Source organism: Nannobrachium achirus (assembly GCF_963921795.1).
Source record: "Nannobrachium achirus genome assembly, chromosome: 20".
Classification (NCBI taxonomy): Eukaryota; Metazoa; Chordata; class Actinopteri; order Myctophiformes; family Myctophidae; genus Nannobrachium; species Nannobrachium achirus.
The window spans coordinates 12,671,129-12,687,525 of NC_137827.1; the positions used below are offsets into that span (position 1 = coordinate 12,671,129).

The 16,397-nt window shown below is 41.6% G+C and overlaps 1 protein-coding gene across 1 annotated transcript; it reads left to right on the forward strand.

Moving 5' to 3' along the window:
- The first annotated feature begins 8,010 nt into the window (after window positions 1-8,010).
- Window positions 8,011-14,778, forward strand: cln8 (CLN8 transmembrane ER and ERGIC protein). The gene is made up of 3 exons (XM_080751374.1): window positions 8,011-8,131; window positions 8,859-9,500; window positions 11,304-14,778. The coding sequence occupies exons 2-3, from the start codon at window positions 8,958-8,960 to the stop codon at window positions 11,616-11,618; spliced, it is 858 nt and encodes a 285-aa protein (XP_080607500.1). The 5' UTR covers window positions 8,011-8,131; window positions 8,859-8,957; the 3' UTR covers window positions 11,619-14,778.
- The last annotated feature ends 1,619 nt before the right edge of the window (window positions 14,779-16,397 follow it).

Below are 16,397 nucleotides of genomic sequence, written 5' to 3' on the forward strand. Positions count from 1 at the left end.
ATCTTGGGAATGATTTTCATGATAAATGGCTTTTAGTGAACTGCAGCTCACTGTAACCTGAGTGTCAGTGTCACATGTTAGGAAGGCTGGAGAGTGTATCGATATTATATCGATATTGTGATATGAGACTAGATATTGCCTGGGATTTTAGATATTGTGAACTGGCAAAATGTTGTCTTTTCCCGGTTTCAATCACTTAAGCCTTATTTTATTCTTACAAAGATTTTCAACAATGGCCAAAATAGACAACCATGCAGTCTCGCCAACACATCACACTGCGATGCGTTGTCACTTGTCAGCTTGTAGATCTGCTATTTTAGCCATTTTTTAACATTTTTGAAGAAGATTGATATAGTCCTACAGTAGTCACAAAGCAACATTATTGTCATAATATCGATATGGTCAGAAATATTGTGATGAATGATTCTGTCCATATCAGCCAGCTGATACAGTTGGGTTGACATGAAACTATATGGAAATAATAAAACTATATGGAATCTATTATAAGGTAGTGGGGGTCCCTGCTTCATCTCTCTCTCAACTAAGGGGTCCTTGGCCTGAAAACGTTGAAGACCCCTGCCGTAGAACCCACAGATAATCAACCCATGAAATGGTGCTGCTTTTTACTCGATCGATCCAGTTTAGGGCAAACAATCAATGCAACACAACATGATCAATCATCACCACATATAGCACATGTTTTTATGACTTGCAGAACATAGTTTTTCACAGGGATTTGCATCACATATAAAGATATAACTTTTCTTCCCTGTACTGGGATTGTGTGTGTGTGTGTGTGTGTGTGTGTGTGTGTGTGTGTGTGTGTGTGTGTGTGTGTGTGCGTGTGCGTGTACGTGTGCGTGTGCGTGCACGCTCGTGTGTGCGCGTGCGTACGTGCATGCCTGTGTTTTGGTATCAGTTCTGTTGGCTCTCCTGTCTCTACACAGTATTGCACTACAACCCACCCACCCACGCACGCGCACACACACACACACACACACACACACACACACACACACACACACACACACACACACACACACACACACACACACACAAAAAAAAAAAAATTGCCATTTCACAGTAACCCTACAGCACGAAATAGCCGATCTACAAACTCCTTGCCAAGTATGAAATCAGGCATAGCCTACCGCCTACCCCAATCCCTATAATCCCAACTAAATATTTTACTATTTGTAAGCGCAACTCTAAAAAAACTTTTTTTAACCATAAAACTGCACTTCATCTTGTGAGGACCAAGAGAATTGTCCAAAAAATGTGTATTTCCTCCAAGTATGCTATGGGGTTAGCATGAATTCAGCTGCACCTTTGGAAACGGTCCTTTGTTTGACTTACAGCAGCCAACGCAAAAGGTCGCAGGAGAGAAAGGAAGGACTGGCACACAAAAATAAAGAGATCAGATCAGACTTAGCCCTGAAACATGACGGTCGTTGATAATCTGACGTACGACCGTCATGGTTGACCCTTTACCTCGGTTTGCGGACGAGAATCCATTTGCGTCTACAAACCACACAAACATTCACATCCACTGTTGCACCAAGTCTTGCGTAGCCAGACTAGAACGTGTTAGGCAACAGTCTGGTCACGCAAGACTAGTGCGCATGGGGAACACCAGGAAATACATGGGAAAACATAAAACGATCGGATAAAAAGGCTTCTTATTAAAGAACACGATGCCGGCCAGGATTTTTACTATGCCGGCCAAGGTTTACTATCGGTTGTGACTTTATTAAGTACTGTTGTTTGTGAAATTTGAACGTTTGTGTAGTTTGTAGACGCGAATGGATTCTCGTCCGCAAACCGAGGTAAAGGGTCGACCATGACGGTCGTACGTCAGATTATCAACGACCGTCATGTTTCAGGGCTAGATCAGACTAGACTAGACGCCTGGAAAATGGAGACTCAGGGGCTGTACAGAGCAGAGGCAAATGTTTCAGTCCTTATAGGGACTTAGCCTAGTAAACGACCAACTTCCGTTATCCAGGAAATGAAATGGTTTCCGGAAGAGGGCGGGTACGAGGCTAATAGGGACTTGCAGTGAGTGAATGAATGTGCATGTGGCGATATGGCACTCACAAATATAGTAATACAAGTACACACACACGCATCATACCCCGAGGGCCTAGGCCATGTCATTTCATGGTTGGGGGGGGGGGGGGGGGGGTGTTCTGACAAAATGACTGCTGGTTTCTGGATGGTGTCTTGTATCGTCACTGTCGGGCAGAAACCTTGTATCTCCAAGTTTCAAATGTGTATGTTTTTTTCGTAAAGTAATGCCCTAATTCATCATATAAGACTGTCGCACAAGACTTGTGCAAATAACTGATCTACAAGCACACAACGCCTCGCATCGCGAGGCGTTTTGTGCTTGTAGATCAGCTATTTTCACTAGTTTTAAATCATTTTTTAAAATGATAAATACAAAACGAACGGTTTTGGACATACAAGGTTTCCCCCTTCCCGGCAACAACGGTATGTGTGTGTTGCCGGTGCCAGTCGGTTGGCAGAGGTGTGGCTATGATGCCAGTCAGTCAGTTGGCAGAGGTGTGGCACCCCCCTGCTGTTCCCTATGAGGTTCACACAGCACGGTACAGGGACAGAAGCGGGCTCTGACATATGCTGGCTGAGAGGGGAGATGAGAGGCAGGCTCTGTAGTGCTGGAGGGCTGTTAGCTGTTCTGCATGCACCAGGATGCTCTCTGTGTGCTGCTCTGTTTGACTGTTAGTATAGGCGAAGCAGAAGCGGTGGAAAATGTAGCCTACTCACGTTTATTTTACTAAAGTAAAAAATATCAATGCTCCAATGTGGAAAAGTATACCTCAAATGTGTACTTGAGTACAGTGCTTGAGTTCTTAGTTACTTTCCACCTCTGCGAAGCAGCTTTTGTGAGAATTCAAGGTCCTCTATGAGATCAAACACGGCTGTCTCCCAGGCCCTTCAAGCGCTTTGTTTTGACGAAAAAACGCGTCGCTGAACATCAGTGGTTTTCCTGGAGGCTTCGTGCCAGGATGTGGTTGGCTGAGTTTCATTGATGAGTGTCACTGGAATGGCAGAGGGGTGTTTCTGTCATATGCAAAATGTTCAGTTATGTGGAGGAACAGAATTGTAGGTTTCTGCGCCCCAAGGGCATGCGAGTACAGTTCTGTACGCCAGGGACGTGCTGGGCCCCTGATTCAGCCCGGGAAAAAGAGTTGGAGAGGCCCTTGTTGCGCGCTACTCAAAGATTTGCCATTTCAGATCATGACAAGTGACAAGCCAGTGGGCCAATTACATGAGTTATATTTCGTTGTTGTCGGGTGGAAACCTCGTATGTCCAATTGATTGATTGATTGAAGACTTTATTAGAAGAAGTTTGCATAGGAAAAAGTACAGTTTCATAACAGTACAGTTCACTGGTACAAGGTCTGTTTGTATTTATTATTTTAAAAATGATTTAAACTAGTGAAAACAGCCGATCTACAAGCACACAACGCCTCACGGTGCGAGGCGTTGTGTGCTTGTAGATCTGCTGTTTTCACTACTTTTGTGCGACGGCCTTCTATGATGAAGCAGGGCTTTACTTTGCGAAAAAATTTACAAATTTGAAACTTGGCGATACGAGGTTTCTGCCCGACAGTGACGATTTACTTTGTTGGCCGCCCAGCCCCCAAACGAAGGAACGAAGGCCTACATTTTCTTTTAAATATTTTCCTTATCGCCGGCCTGGACCGGCCGGGAATGAACTGGCCGTTCAGGAGTTGTCCCACTTTTCCCAATGGCCAGCACGTCCCTGCTGTACACCACAGTTTCCCAAACACTCAGGTCGGGACTCGGGACCCATTTTATGGGTCCCTTCAGTTTTGTTTCCTACATTTTGTTTTTAATTAGCCTATTATTATTTCAAAACATTTTCAATAAACATTCCCCAAAAAGCTTTTTTTTTCATGAATTAAAAACAAAATTCAATTTTTTTTTTCAGTAATTTCATGAAGAAATCAAAGACAAATCAAAGAAATTCCATAGAAGTAGCTGCGCGCAGCGTTGTGAGCTTGTAGATCGGCTGTTTTCACTAGTTTGGGTCCTGGAGCAAACGTTCTAATCAATATTTTGGGTCTCGAGCTGAAAGGTTTGGGAACCACTGCTGTACACATGTAACATCCTGAGAGGCCCGAAAGGCTCCATTTGAATACTCTCGGGGCCTTTTCCACTGGCAAAGAACCGGTTCCAGAACCAGTGCCGGTTCAACTTTCTTGGGAACCTTGGTTCAATCTTGCGAACCGGCTTGCATTTCCACCAGATTGTACCGGAGCCAAGGACTTGGCTCTGGAACCACAAAAACCAAGGATTTTGTGGTTCCAGTTCCGAACCAACTTTTATGGTTCGGAACCAACTCCGGTTCTCGGTGGAAAAGCACACCTCTGGTTCATCCCATAGGCGGGAGGAAGAACCAGAACCGGTTCTTTGCCGGTGGAAAAGGCCCCTGCTAAACTATGACGCAGGATTTCACAGTGTACAGCGACCTTCCATCTGCTGTCATCATCAACCTTCCGTAGAGTTTAAAGCTTCATAGAGCAGTGCCAGTGGCGGCCGTTTTGCGGTTCCACAGATAGAAAACCCATTAATTTTTTCCCCACATAGATTTATGAAAATATTTATATGAATTATTTTAAGCCTGGAATCAAGCCATCCAGGCTCTTGGTGAATCATGACCATGAAACATTTTAATGAAAAATTAAACCGCCAAAAAAAAGGGGTAAATTACATTTTCAAATATGTTTTGCCACAGAATCAAATGTTTTATGGTCATGATTCACTAGGAGCCTGGATGGCATATGGTTTCTGACTTAAAATAATGAATATAAATATTTTTTTGATTGAAACATTTACTCATGTGAGGTTTAGAGATCAAAGTTATGTTTTCTTTTATATAAAAATCATATATTGAGTTTAAAATAGCATTTTAAACTCAATATATACGGAGATATGTTGTCTTTTGGTCTCCTGAGAGCATTTGTTTAAGCGAAGCACACCAGAAAGAATTGAAACTGAGTCCTAGAAAGAATCCTGTTGTGTTCTCTCAGCTGTGTAGTTACATACATTCAACTTCCGTTTCACTTTGTGTCCTCTAGATGGAGCCGTGCACACACCATTTATGAACACCTGACTGTCATGCACCCATGCATTTGGTTTACTTTTAGGCCCTTTTTAAAATATTTGCTCCCTCTTTCCAGCCTGGGTGGTTCTGCACTGTTTGTAAGGGAGCCTGTTTTGTGTTCTATAGACCAGGGGTTTTCAAAGTGGGTGACGGGGCGCCCTGGGGTGCCGCGACGGCAGTCCAGGGGTGCCGCGAGATAATTTGATATTTGGAATTTATTTGGACACTTGAACAAATATTTAGTATCATTTTAAACTTGAAGTACAAAGTTATTATCAGTCAATTCTAATCAAAATGGCTATTATCTCAACGTTTTCCTCGCAACATAATCACTAAAATATCGTCACCGTCGGGCAGAAACCTCGTATCTCCAAGTTTCATATGCGTACGTCTTTTGGTAAAGCAAAGCCCTGCTTCATACAAGACTGTCGCACAGAACTAGTTTAGTACATTTTATATATGATAAATACAAAACGAACGGTTTTAGACATACAGTATAAGGTTTCCACCCGACAACGACGGTATGCTATAAATATAAAGTGCTGGGGGTGAAAATTATAATGTAGGGGTGCCTCGGATGAAAAAAAAATATATATAGGGGTGCCCTGAGCCAAAAAGGTTTGGGAACCCCTGTTCTATAGACACAGATTATAGACTTGTGCCAATGGGTCAATTGTGTTTGTGCGACTGGTTTTGTGGTCATCAGAGAACTCCTCACTTCGAAAGTAATGGTGTGATACATTTCTTTTTTATTTGCTCCACAGCCAGTCACATGCATAACTTCAATAATATTGCCGTGGCAAGTTATTTTAATAATGATCACCACATTCATTATCTTGAGAGCCGCGCAAATCTCCAAGTGCCATTTTTATCACTTGTCTATCGTTGCTATAAAACCTTCATTATACAGGCAGTCATAGATCACAATTTTTATGTAAAGAGCTCATTTTTAGCCACCCCCTGTCCTGTCCTGTCCTGTCCTGTCCTGTCCTGTCCTGTCCTGTCCTGTCCTGTCCTGTCCTGTCTGTCCTGTCCTATCCTATTTCTAATCATGTATTAAATCTGTGGCCTCACTTCTGTTAAAAAAAAAAGAAAAGAAAAGTAAAACAAGATAAAAATCTACTGACCTTCTTTCAACACTACAAAGGAGGGCCGATATTTCAAGGGGACTTTATTTAATTTTGTATCCGTATACATTTCTGCGGTGAGAACATCCAAACCATTGAGAAAGACTGATTAACACTTCCTTGAACTTGGAATGTGAACCAACTCTATAATTAATAGAAGATTTAAAAAGTAGTTGTTTAGCTAAAACTATTTTCATCTCTTGTATATCATATCTATAGTGAGGATGAATATAATGCCAAATATTCATTATTTGTAAAGAAATATATATATAGATATATAAATATATAATATATGCTTCATTGAAACATAACTATTTTCTGCTCTTGATCATTCTGTTCTGTTGTCATTATTATTATTATTATTATTACTATATTTTTTATTTTTTGTTACGTTTGTTTTTTACAAGCTGTTATGATGGCATGCAAAATAATGATTCTGAATGTAGGATTATAATTTATTCACTCTTGACTATTGTTTTTAAGTCATGACACTGTTACACTGTTGTTATTATTAATTTATTTACGTTAATCCAGTGCTATGTTTACTAAACTTAACATGACTTGGTGGTTTTATTTTTTATCAAGACATGTTTTCAAAACTGAACTATTGAAAGATTTTGCCTCTTTGAGTAGTTTGATCATCGCTGAATTCATCGAGTGTAAATTAAATAATTCTGCAATTAAATTTTTTGATGAAAACGTGTGGATGTCGGTGTGTGTGCCGTCGTCTTCTTCCGTGTATCGTCATCCTCAAATTAAATGTCCAACTCTGTGCACTGTGCAGCCACACCCTTGTTTCTGGTCCCAATTGGAAGAGGCCGACCTCCGACGGTGGTCTGTACAGTTCTTACATTCATCAAAGGTTTACCAAGACATTAACTCAACCAGGAAGTAGAGCCTAAGTATCAGCTGACCTATACAGGGAAGAAAACTAGAGTTTAAGTAAGTTACCTGAAGGCACGCCACTGACACTAGCGTATCCACACTGGAGAAAAGCCTTCACTGCAGTAAAGTGTGTGATAAGGATTCTAGTCACGAGTCACTTATGTCACCTGAAAAGTCACCGGTGTTTCACTGTAAAGAAAGAGAGTGACAAGAGAGTCAGGTGACCTGAAGATCCACCAATGCATAAGATTTTGTAGATACAAATACATTGGATATTAAAAAGATTCACAGTCTTAACAGCTTCATTCCATATCAGTCAGGCAAATAGGAATGTCATAAGACATTTTAAGTTATAAAATGTATGCATCTATAATGTTTACAAAATAATAAAAAGGTTTCGGTGGACTTGGGACACAATGGAACTTATGGACACAAATTACTTATCATTATAAAGGCCCATTCCCACTGGGCCAGATAAACAGATAAAAAAATATAGGCCTATATCTTTCTCCATTCAAGTGAAGATACAGATCAAAAATATCTGTCACAGATTTAAAAATATATATATCGGTATCTTACCATCCACTTGAATGGAGAAAGCTATTTTTGTATCTGTTTATCTAGTCTATCCATGAGTCTATCACTATTCGTTAGATTAGTGTTCTTCTGAGGTCAGCATTCAAGTCTAAACGTGCTTACGTTTGTCTATTATTTGTTCATAGTCCTCTCTGATTGGCTAGCTCCGCCTCATCGAACCAATGGGATCGGAGGAAACTAGACGAGGGCAGGATTTCCTGTGGGGCGGTCACGTGACCAAATACAAGCGGTGTGGTGTCAACAGAACAGAGAACAGACACCGCTGCTCCCTGACTGACTGTAGACTGCTTCCCTGTCCTGAGCCTCTGATCTGGGACATTCAGTGCTGTTCCCGTGTTCCTTACACTAGCATAGTTCCTATGAGGAGGTAAGTGGATATAAACGTTACTCCAATGTTACTTTTACAGCTTTGTTTTGTTAGATCTCTCAGGTCGAGCCGCCCGCTCCCCTTATGTTGTGTTGTTCTGACTGTGCGTTTGTAGCCACAAATCCTCTACAAGAGTTATGATTCATGCCGGGTGGCTAGTGCGTTTGAGTTGTACAAAAACATCAAGAGTAGGCTATCTGACGAAATACCAAGATGACCGCATTTTCTTTCTCGCTCTGTGATCTATAAATATCTTATCTTAGCAGGTACAAGTATGATGTGGCCACTGGCCAGACAGAGTAAACGTTACATGACATTATTTTGAAATACCAAATGTGCACCACAGATGTGGTTTATTTGGTGTCAAACCAAGTCTTCCTCTTTCTATCAAGTCAACAACACACACACATTCTGGTAGGGCTATGGTAGTAGGCTATATTTATTTTTGATTAGTTTATTTGTCACTTTGGCCATGTTAACATACAGTATGTTTCCTATGCATGTCAGTAAAGCCTCTGCTATTATGAAATTGAATAGAACACTGGGGGGGGGGGGGGGGGTAGTCATATGCACAAAGCATCTAACAAAGGCACCAACACTTTACTGTAATGGTATTTCTATCATTATTTTTATTTTATTGTCACGTTGCTACAGTATTGAGGAGCCAAAAACCAAGAATATTTTGCTTTTATACTTGTCATAACAAAGCATCTTGGTTCTTTCACAGGACGTCGCTGCGTCTGGGACGTGTTGTTTCCAACCATGTACACAATAAGCAGTCTTATCAGCCGATGATGAGCGGGTTGTCCTCCTGACCTCCATCAAGATGTCCTCAGAGAACCAGGCCGCTGCCGCTCCCCGCCAGCCTGGCATGGACTACTCCTCCTGGGACGTGCGCCTCCAGGTCATCGGCCTGGGCTTCGCCTTCTACACGGCCGTGTTCGTGGTCTCTCACCTGGCGTCGGCAGCCCTCTGCCGGACCTACCGCAGCCTCCAGGCCAGGGAGAAGGTCTTCTGGAACCTGGCAGCCACGCGGGCCGCCTTCGGCGTCCAGAGCGTGGTGGCGGGCCTCCGGACCCTCACGGAGGACTCTGCGTTGTCCCGGGACAGGGTGAGGGGCCAGGAGGACTGGTCGTGGTTCCACATCCTCACCGCCACGGGGTTCTTCACGTTCGAGAACGTGGCGCTGCACGCCTCCAGCCTGGCGTTCCGCTCGTTCGACCTCCCGCTGGCCGTGCACCACTTCTTCGCCCTGGCCGGGTTCGCGGGCGCGGTGGTGTGGGACTCGCTGGGCCACTACCTGCCCATGGTCACCCTGCTGCTGGAGATGAGCACACCGTTCACGTGCGTCTCCTGGATGTTACTGAAGGTAACGGAATAGCTGCTTCCTGAGGAAAACGCACTTCTCTTTTTCTTCACTCCCTCTGTTTGATTTTTCTCCTTCTTGCACAACATTTCTCTCTCTCGCTCTCTCAATTCAAAGAGCTTTATTGGCATGAGAAACATACGTTCTCTATGTATTAACCTTTGATAACATTGCACCTGGCCTCGATGGGACACTCAAATTCTTGCTTTGAGTGAACAAGAATCTTTTGTTCGATGAGAGTGAATTTATCTTATGACAGCATTCCAGGACAAGTCAGTTTATGCGCGAGGCACAGTTATTGCTTACTGGGCAGGTCTTATCTCATGACCTCATGTAACCCCCCTCTTTTTAAGTTCCAGCTACAAAAAGTGCCAGAGTTGGCTAATCCTTTAGTTAATAATAATCCTTGGGCAGGTTGTTTAAAATTGGTGGTGTCGATACAATATACAGCACAATGCAACAAAGTACATTCTGAAAAATGAAAAACATTTAACGTAAAAACAATTGGATTATGTAAGAGCACAGTGTCAAAATGTAGGTGGTAAGATTGCAAATGTGGTTTTCATGTGTGAACATCGCTCTCCTGTTTATAAAAAACACAGGCCGGTTGTCTGATCGTCTTTGATTTGTCTCACATTTACAAGCTTGCGTTGTGGCTTTCCACGACAATGTCACTACTCACTAAACAACCACAATTTTAAGAATTAGATTTAGAGTCAAATCAATGGGATACAACAGCAGTGACAACACACACGTGTGGGGAGGAATTCATGGGGACAGGGATTGGTTAGACGTCCCGTAGGTCCGACCAGGTTAACCAGCGTCGGCAGGTTAACATGTTAGGTTAGCGTTCATGTTAGGTTAGCGTTCACCAGCGTTAGTTTAGGGTTAAGGTTAGTTTTAGGTGGTCGGACCAACGGGAGGTCGAACCAATATCACATTACCGGAATTCAACTAAATTGCGAAAAAAGGAAATAACTAGATTTCAATTCCTCTTCTCTGTTGTCACATTTTGCACCTTTGTGGCTTTTTGTTGATACGCTCAGCCAGACATACTTAGAAAGAGGAAGGTGCAGAAAAAGATGGGGCCATGATATTTCTGTTCCTCCTAAGTAACAAACAATTGATCTAGTACCAGTACCAATTATGGCAAAATCTATCGTTACAGCATGGACATTTCAATGTAGCCTATGCCTGTGCAATAGTTAGCCTTGTGTCAAAACCAATAATGTCATACAATATATGATGTCTAAATGGAACTTAAAAGCAGAATATGTGATCAAATTGTCGTTTCTAACCACATGCTGTGAAAATGGATTCTACAAGCAGCTCACAATACATCGCAACGTGTTGTGAGCTCATAGATGAGCTATTTTCGGCATAGAGCAGGGGTCTTCAACGTTTTCAGGTCAAGGACCCCTTAGCTGAGAGAGAGATGAAGCATGGACCCCCTGTACATATTGCATAAAATTGTGTTGCAGATTAAAAATGTTCAGATTTCTTAGACAGCACTATCATCATGGAGTAATGTGTGTTTTCAGACATTTAACCACTTGAACCGTCAAATAGGCCTACTTTAGTCTGCTCGTCTTATCCCTCTACAAACCTCTTTGTTGTAAGCTTGTAGATCTGCTATTTTTGGCTAATGTTCCACTCAGAATAGGGATGCTAGGGTTCAGGTGGTTAATTTTAAAAAACATGATCCTATCACAAAAGAGGGTCCGGACCCCCTGTTCAAGACCCCTGGCATAGAGATTTAAATTATTTCAACATGGTTGTTGTGCGTCTCTCTCTGTCCCTTTCCAGGCGGGCTGGGCCCAGAGCCTGTTCTGGCGGGCCAACCAGTGGGTGATGATCCACATGTTCCACTGTCGCATGGTGCTCACCTACTTCATGTGGTGGGTGACTTGGTGCCACTGGGAGGAGATCAGCGTCCACGTTGCCCTGCCCCAGCGCCTGCTGTTCTTCAGCGGTCTGACCCTCCTCACGGTGCTCATCAATCCGCTCTGGACGCACAAGAAGACCATGCAGCTCCTCAACCCGGTCGACTGGAACTTCGGCAACAAGCCAGCACCCCAGAACGGCAACGCCGCGGCAGAGCACAGACCCCACACTGACTGAACACTGCTGCCATCATGTTGGAGTCATGGCAAGGGTGCGGGTTTGTTTGTTTGTTTACTGGGTCAACGGAACTGTCTCGCTTCTTTACTAACGGGTTTTCTTACTGGATGTGTGTGTGTGTGTGTGTGTGTGGTGAGAGTGTGACTCTACTAGTTTGGTTTTAAAGGCATTTCTGGGAGGTTGAGGAGCCTGAGGAGGAGGTTGAGGAGGTTTGCTTAAAGGGGAAGACCACCCATTTTCAATATTGAACTATGTCATTAATATACCTTAGAGGAGTTGTGTGGAATTTTTCTTAAAAGTTCCCCCTCTTCTGTGTTGCCTAGAACTGGAGGATTGATTTTGGGGTTTGTATTGCAAATTACAACTTGATGACATCACACATTGTACTTTACAATACAAACCCCAAAATCAATCCTCCAGTTATAGGCAACACAGAAGAGGGGGAACTTTCTTTTTATTTCCACACAACTCCTCTAAGGTATATTAATGACATAGTTCAATATTGAAAATGGGTGGTCTTCCCCTTTAAGCGTGAGGGGGTTCAGATTGAGACTGACATGATCCATAGGTCACTAATATCTATATAGTGAATAATGTCTTCCGTTAGCCTTCAACAGGCCATTTTCATTTGTTTTCGTTCTAGTGTTTCTGGGGGCTGTCGAGTGTCGATGTAACATCTTTGTTTTTTTAGCAGGGAGGTGTGACTGTATGGAACTAGCTTAACATCTTGGATGGTAGCAGAGAGGTGTAACTTTATGGAACGGGCGGTGGCTTGTTTGGCAGTCCGCACAGGGAGTAGTAATGTTCCATAGCCTTTGCTAGGTCATTCGTTCACAGTAATTAAAGCATCGGACCATGAGACCCCAGTTATTTTTCAATCATACTTGCAAAACGCAAATCTTGCTCTTTTTCGGGAGGTTAAAAAATAAATCTTGCTCTTAACGTCTTCGAGTCCGAATCGACCTGTACCATGTATGAGTGGGATTCTGGCAGTTATGGAGTAATAACAGACATGTGGTCCTTGACAGAGTGGAGCCAATTAGCCTGCACCCCTTGTGCAACACACACGCTCTTTTCATCACCGGTCAGGTGGGACAGAATGACGGGTTTAGTTTAAAGAGGAAGTCACGAGTGTTTGCCAATTGGACAATTGAATCAGTTCAATCTTGGATCACGTTGGGACAGCGTTAGTGTTTTGGGACGTTTTCGGTCTGACATGAACGTTCTTGCTGCTGAGGAACAGTCTGTTTGGGGGGATTTTAGAGATTTTGACCAATTCTTATTTGAAAAAGTTGTATAACGGGAAACAAATTTATTTTGGGGTAAAACAAAACAACATAGGTGGACCTGTAGCCTCCACCGTCCTCCAAATTCCCACCAACATCAGCTGTCTCTGAGCACAGCTGGTCACTGTTTGTGAACAAACCAACCACACACTAGGTTAAAAATGAATTCATTGTCATTTTCTACATTTCTATTAGTAAATTAGGCATGCATGTCTGCGAGTGAATGACAAGACAAAAACTTTGGGTAATTCATATCTGTATATGACACTGATAGTTCTTAACTGACTTTATACAAAGGACAAGGAAAGGTGCAACTACCCTTAAAACAACCCACCCACACATTTTACATGGAAAAATCAAACTTTGTATATTCTCAGAATTTTGCCACCGTACAAATGCACTTCTGTTCTCTCATGTTGAAGTGATTTTGAGATTGTCTTACTTTGTAAGAGTCTTCTCCATAAGGTATTTTACAGCAGTGATTCTCAAGCTTTTCTGGCCGTGACCCCCAAAATAATCATATTTGAACCGGGGACCCCCCCACTGTGACGAGCACTTGGAATTGTAGGAGTTGGCATTACATTTAGTTTGACCCCATCTATTCCATTGTGAAAATAGCCGATCGTTGTGAGCATGTTGATCTGCTATTTTCACAATTTCTCCCTCTAATATTTGACAATTTGACCAATGTTTGACCAGAGGTACTAAAAAGGTCTTTAAAGTCCTTAAATTGTCACTTTAGAAATGTGCAGATACCCTCTATACACTTATACTGTACGTTGGTCTGTTTACTTTTGAGTGAGAAAACAATGTTAACATTTAGCTAAACTTCTGGGGGTCCCGACCCACAGGTTGAGAACCACTGTTTTACAGTACGAAGACTGGTCAGTAGCTGCCCATTGGTCCTAATTGTTAGGATAGGTTCACTTCTGGGGATTAATGAACCGTTGCCTTCCATACAGATCAAGCACTATTCTCTGACCACCTTAATTCCAAGTAATAGAACACACATCACATCTTATTACAGCTTTAAAGGTATAAGTTCTTATGAAACCTTGATTTATTTTCCATTTGTTTCCCTCTTTGTTTTTCTACTTTTGTCACATGCTTTAATGACATGAGTGCTGTTTCCTTGTTGTATACAATGGCCTCATTGTATCAGCTAATCTGGCAATGTGGTTTGACATTGTCTATTGTAATACTGTTTTGGCTGAGATGGACACGTAATCTTATTTGAGGAGAGTAATAATGGAAATTGTTTTTAATTACTGGTACATGTATAGAGGATCAATACTTACATATGGATATTATAAAACATTTGGACACATTTAATCTACACACTTTAGTGGGTGGGTTAGGATTTTTTTTTGTTTTTACCGTGTGGCATGTTCATTTCAGTTAATATGCTCAAGCCTTTTTAAGCTAAGATAATGGTACTACTACCGTTCAGTATTAATGTGCCAGACTGCATCTCTGGTACACCATGCAACAATTATCAGCCTAAGACTGGGTCCCTCTGCTGGTAATGTGATGGGACTTGTGAATATCTATTTTCTAAAGAATATTTGAAATGTTTTGTTCTGGTTTTTGGATATTGCAATGTACACATGTACTCAGTCACTTCTATTCTAAAACATTCACAGTTGTGAACTGCTACAAAACAAGTTTATACTAATTATGTTCTGATTAGTTTACATGCTGTTACATATCAGTTACATTAGTAGTAGTTAACTGTAGAAATGACTACAAGGCCTTGTTTAGGGACTGTATGCAACTAGGTCTACCGTAAGTTCTTTAGGATACTAAAACCTGCAACATAATTGCTTTTGAAAATGCATTCACCAAATAAAATGGGTTTCCTTACATTGGAAAAGGATCCGAAAACATTTGTCCGTTTCAATGTGTAGAGACTAATATGTTTGACAATCAGCCTGCTTGCAATAATTTCATTTCAGTCTGGAATGTCTGGCCTCGCCTCTAGATGGCAGGATAGGACAGACCAGCTGCTCTTTGAACAGACCCAACTTTGGGAGTAGCTACTGTATGTCATCACTGATATTTAAAAATACAGAAAAAGTACCATTCAAATGTATGAAAAAAGTGTTAAAGGAGTAGTTCACCCCCAAAATGACTTTTTCTATTGATTACTCATGCCATGGAGAGTAGAGTTCAATAATATTTTTTGGTTTTTGTCAGACAAATTTGATTAGAGTAAATTTACCCCCATTGATTCCGGATGGATCCGGAACGAATGGGGGTAAATTTATTGTTTTCTTGTTGTCTTAGGAATGCGACAAAAAACTAAAAATATGATTGAACTCTAGTCTCCATGGCATGAGTAATCAATAGAAAAAAAAGTCATTTTGGGGGTGAACTACAACTCCTTTTGTATAGTCTAGTGGTACAGTAGCTCTTGGTCCATTGCGTTAGTGGAGTTTCACTAACGCTATGGACCAGAGCTAGTAGTGGTACAGTAAAGTGATATTCACTTATACATGAAGAAAACACTTATGCTTATTATCAATGTATCAGAATCGGTTTATTATTTCTTTGCAAACAGGTCAAGGTAACAAATCATGAAAATCATTATTTTAGAGATGAATCGTGCTTAGACCATTCCCTTGTTGTCCAATATCACCCAGGGCGAAGGCAGGCATTTCACGGAGGCCACGAAGTCCTTGACAGACTTTGCCCTTCAGTTTGGCATCCATCCTGCCCCTCAAAACAGTACATGCCCTGGTACCCTGCAGACACCGCCTCAGCATGTTGTATGGTTTTCTCCTCTGCCTCTTTTCTGTGAATGCGCTTTTTAAACCTGTGACTATTGTTGAGATTGTGAATTCTTAACTGCCCTGTCTGTCGCCACATGATTCAAGTGACTCTGATTAGTCCACTGAGTGTATATGAACTTCTGTCCTGTCTTTGCTAGTCAGTTATTGACACAATTGTATAAAGCATTGGGTCCAAACATTTCACAGGTTGCATTTCTACACCAGCCATGTTGAGGACCAACACAGGTGTTCTGATTGGTGTAGATTAGAACATTAGTTCTATGCCAATCAGACAAATTGAAACACCTGTGTTGGTCTTCAAACATTGCAATTTAGGACTACAGATGCAACCCATGAATATATATATATAAAAAATGTTGTGTGGTCTAATTTATGGCATGCATGTGCAAAATAAAACACAAACACATTTGAAATATTGATTTGATGCTCATATTAACCATAGGAAGTATTACGTTTGTTTTTATTTGCACATGCATTCCATAAATTCCATAGGGATAGATCACAAATTACATTTATGACATCATCAACTTGCGACAGGCATTTCCCCTATTGAGTGAAAGATTAGCTATTTCTAGAAGAAATAAAATATTTAAGGTGTTTTTAATTAGGACAATTATAATGTATTAAGGCATATTTGTCGTATTAGTCAGGGATCACTTTAAGGTACAATAAATACACAACACAAATCCCTTTACTAATAC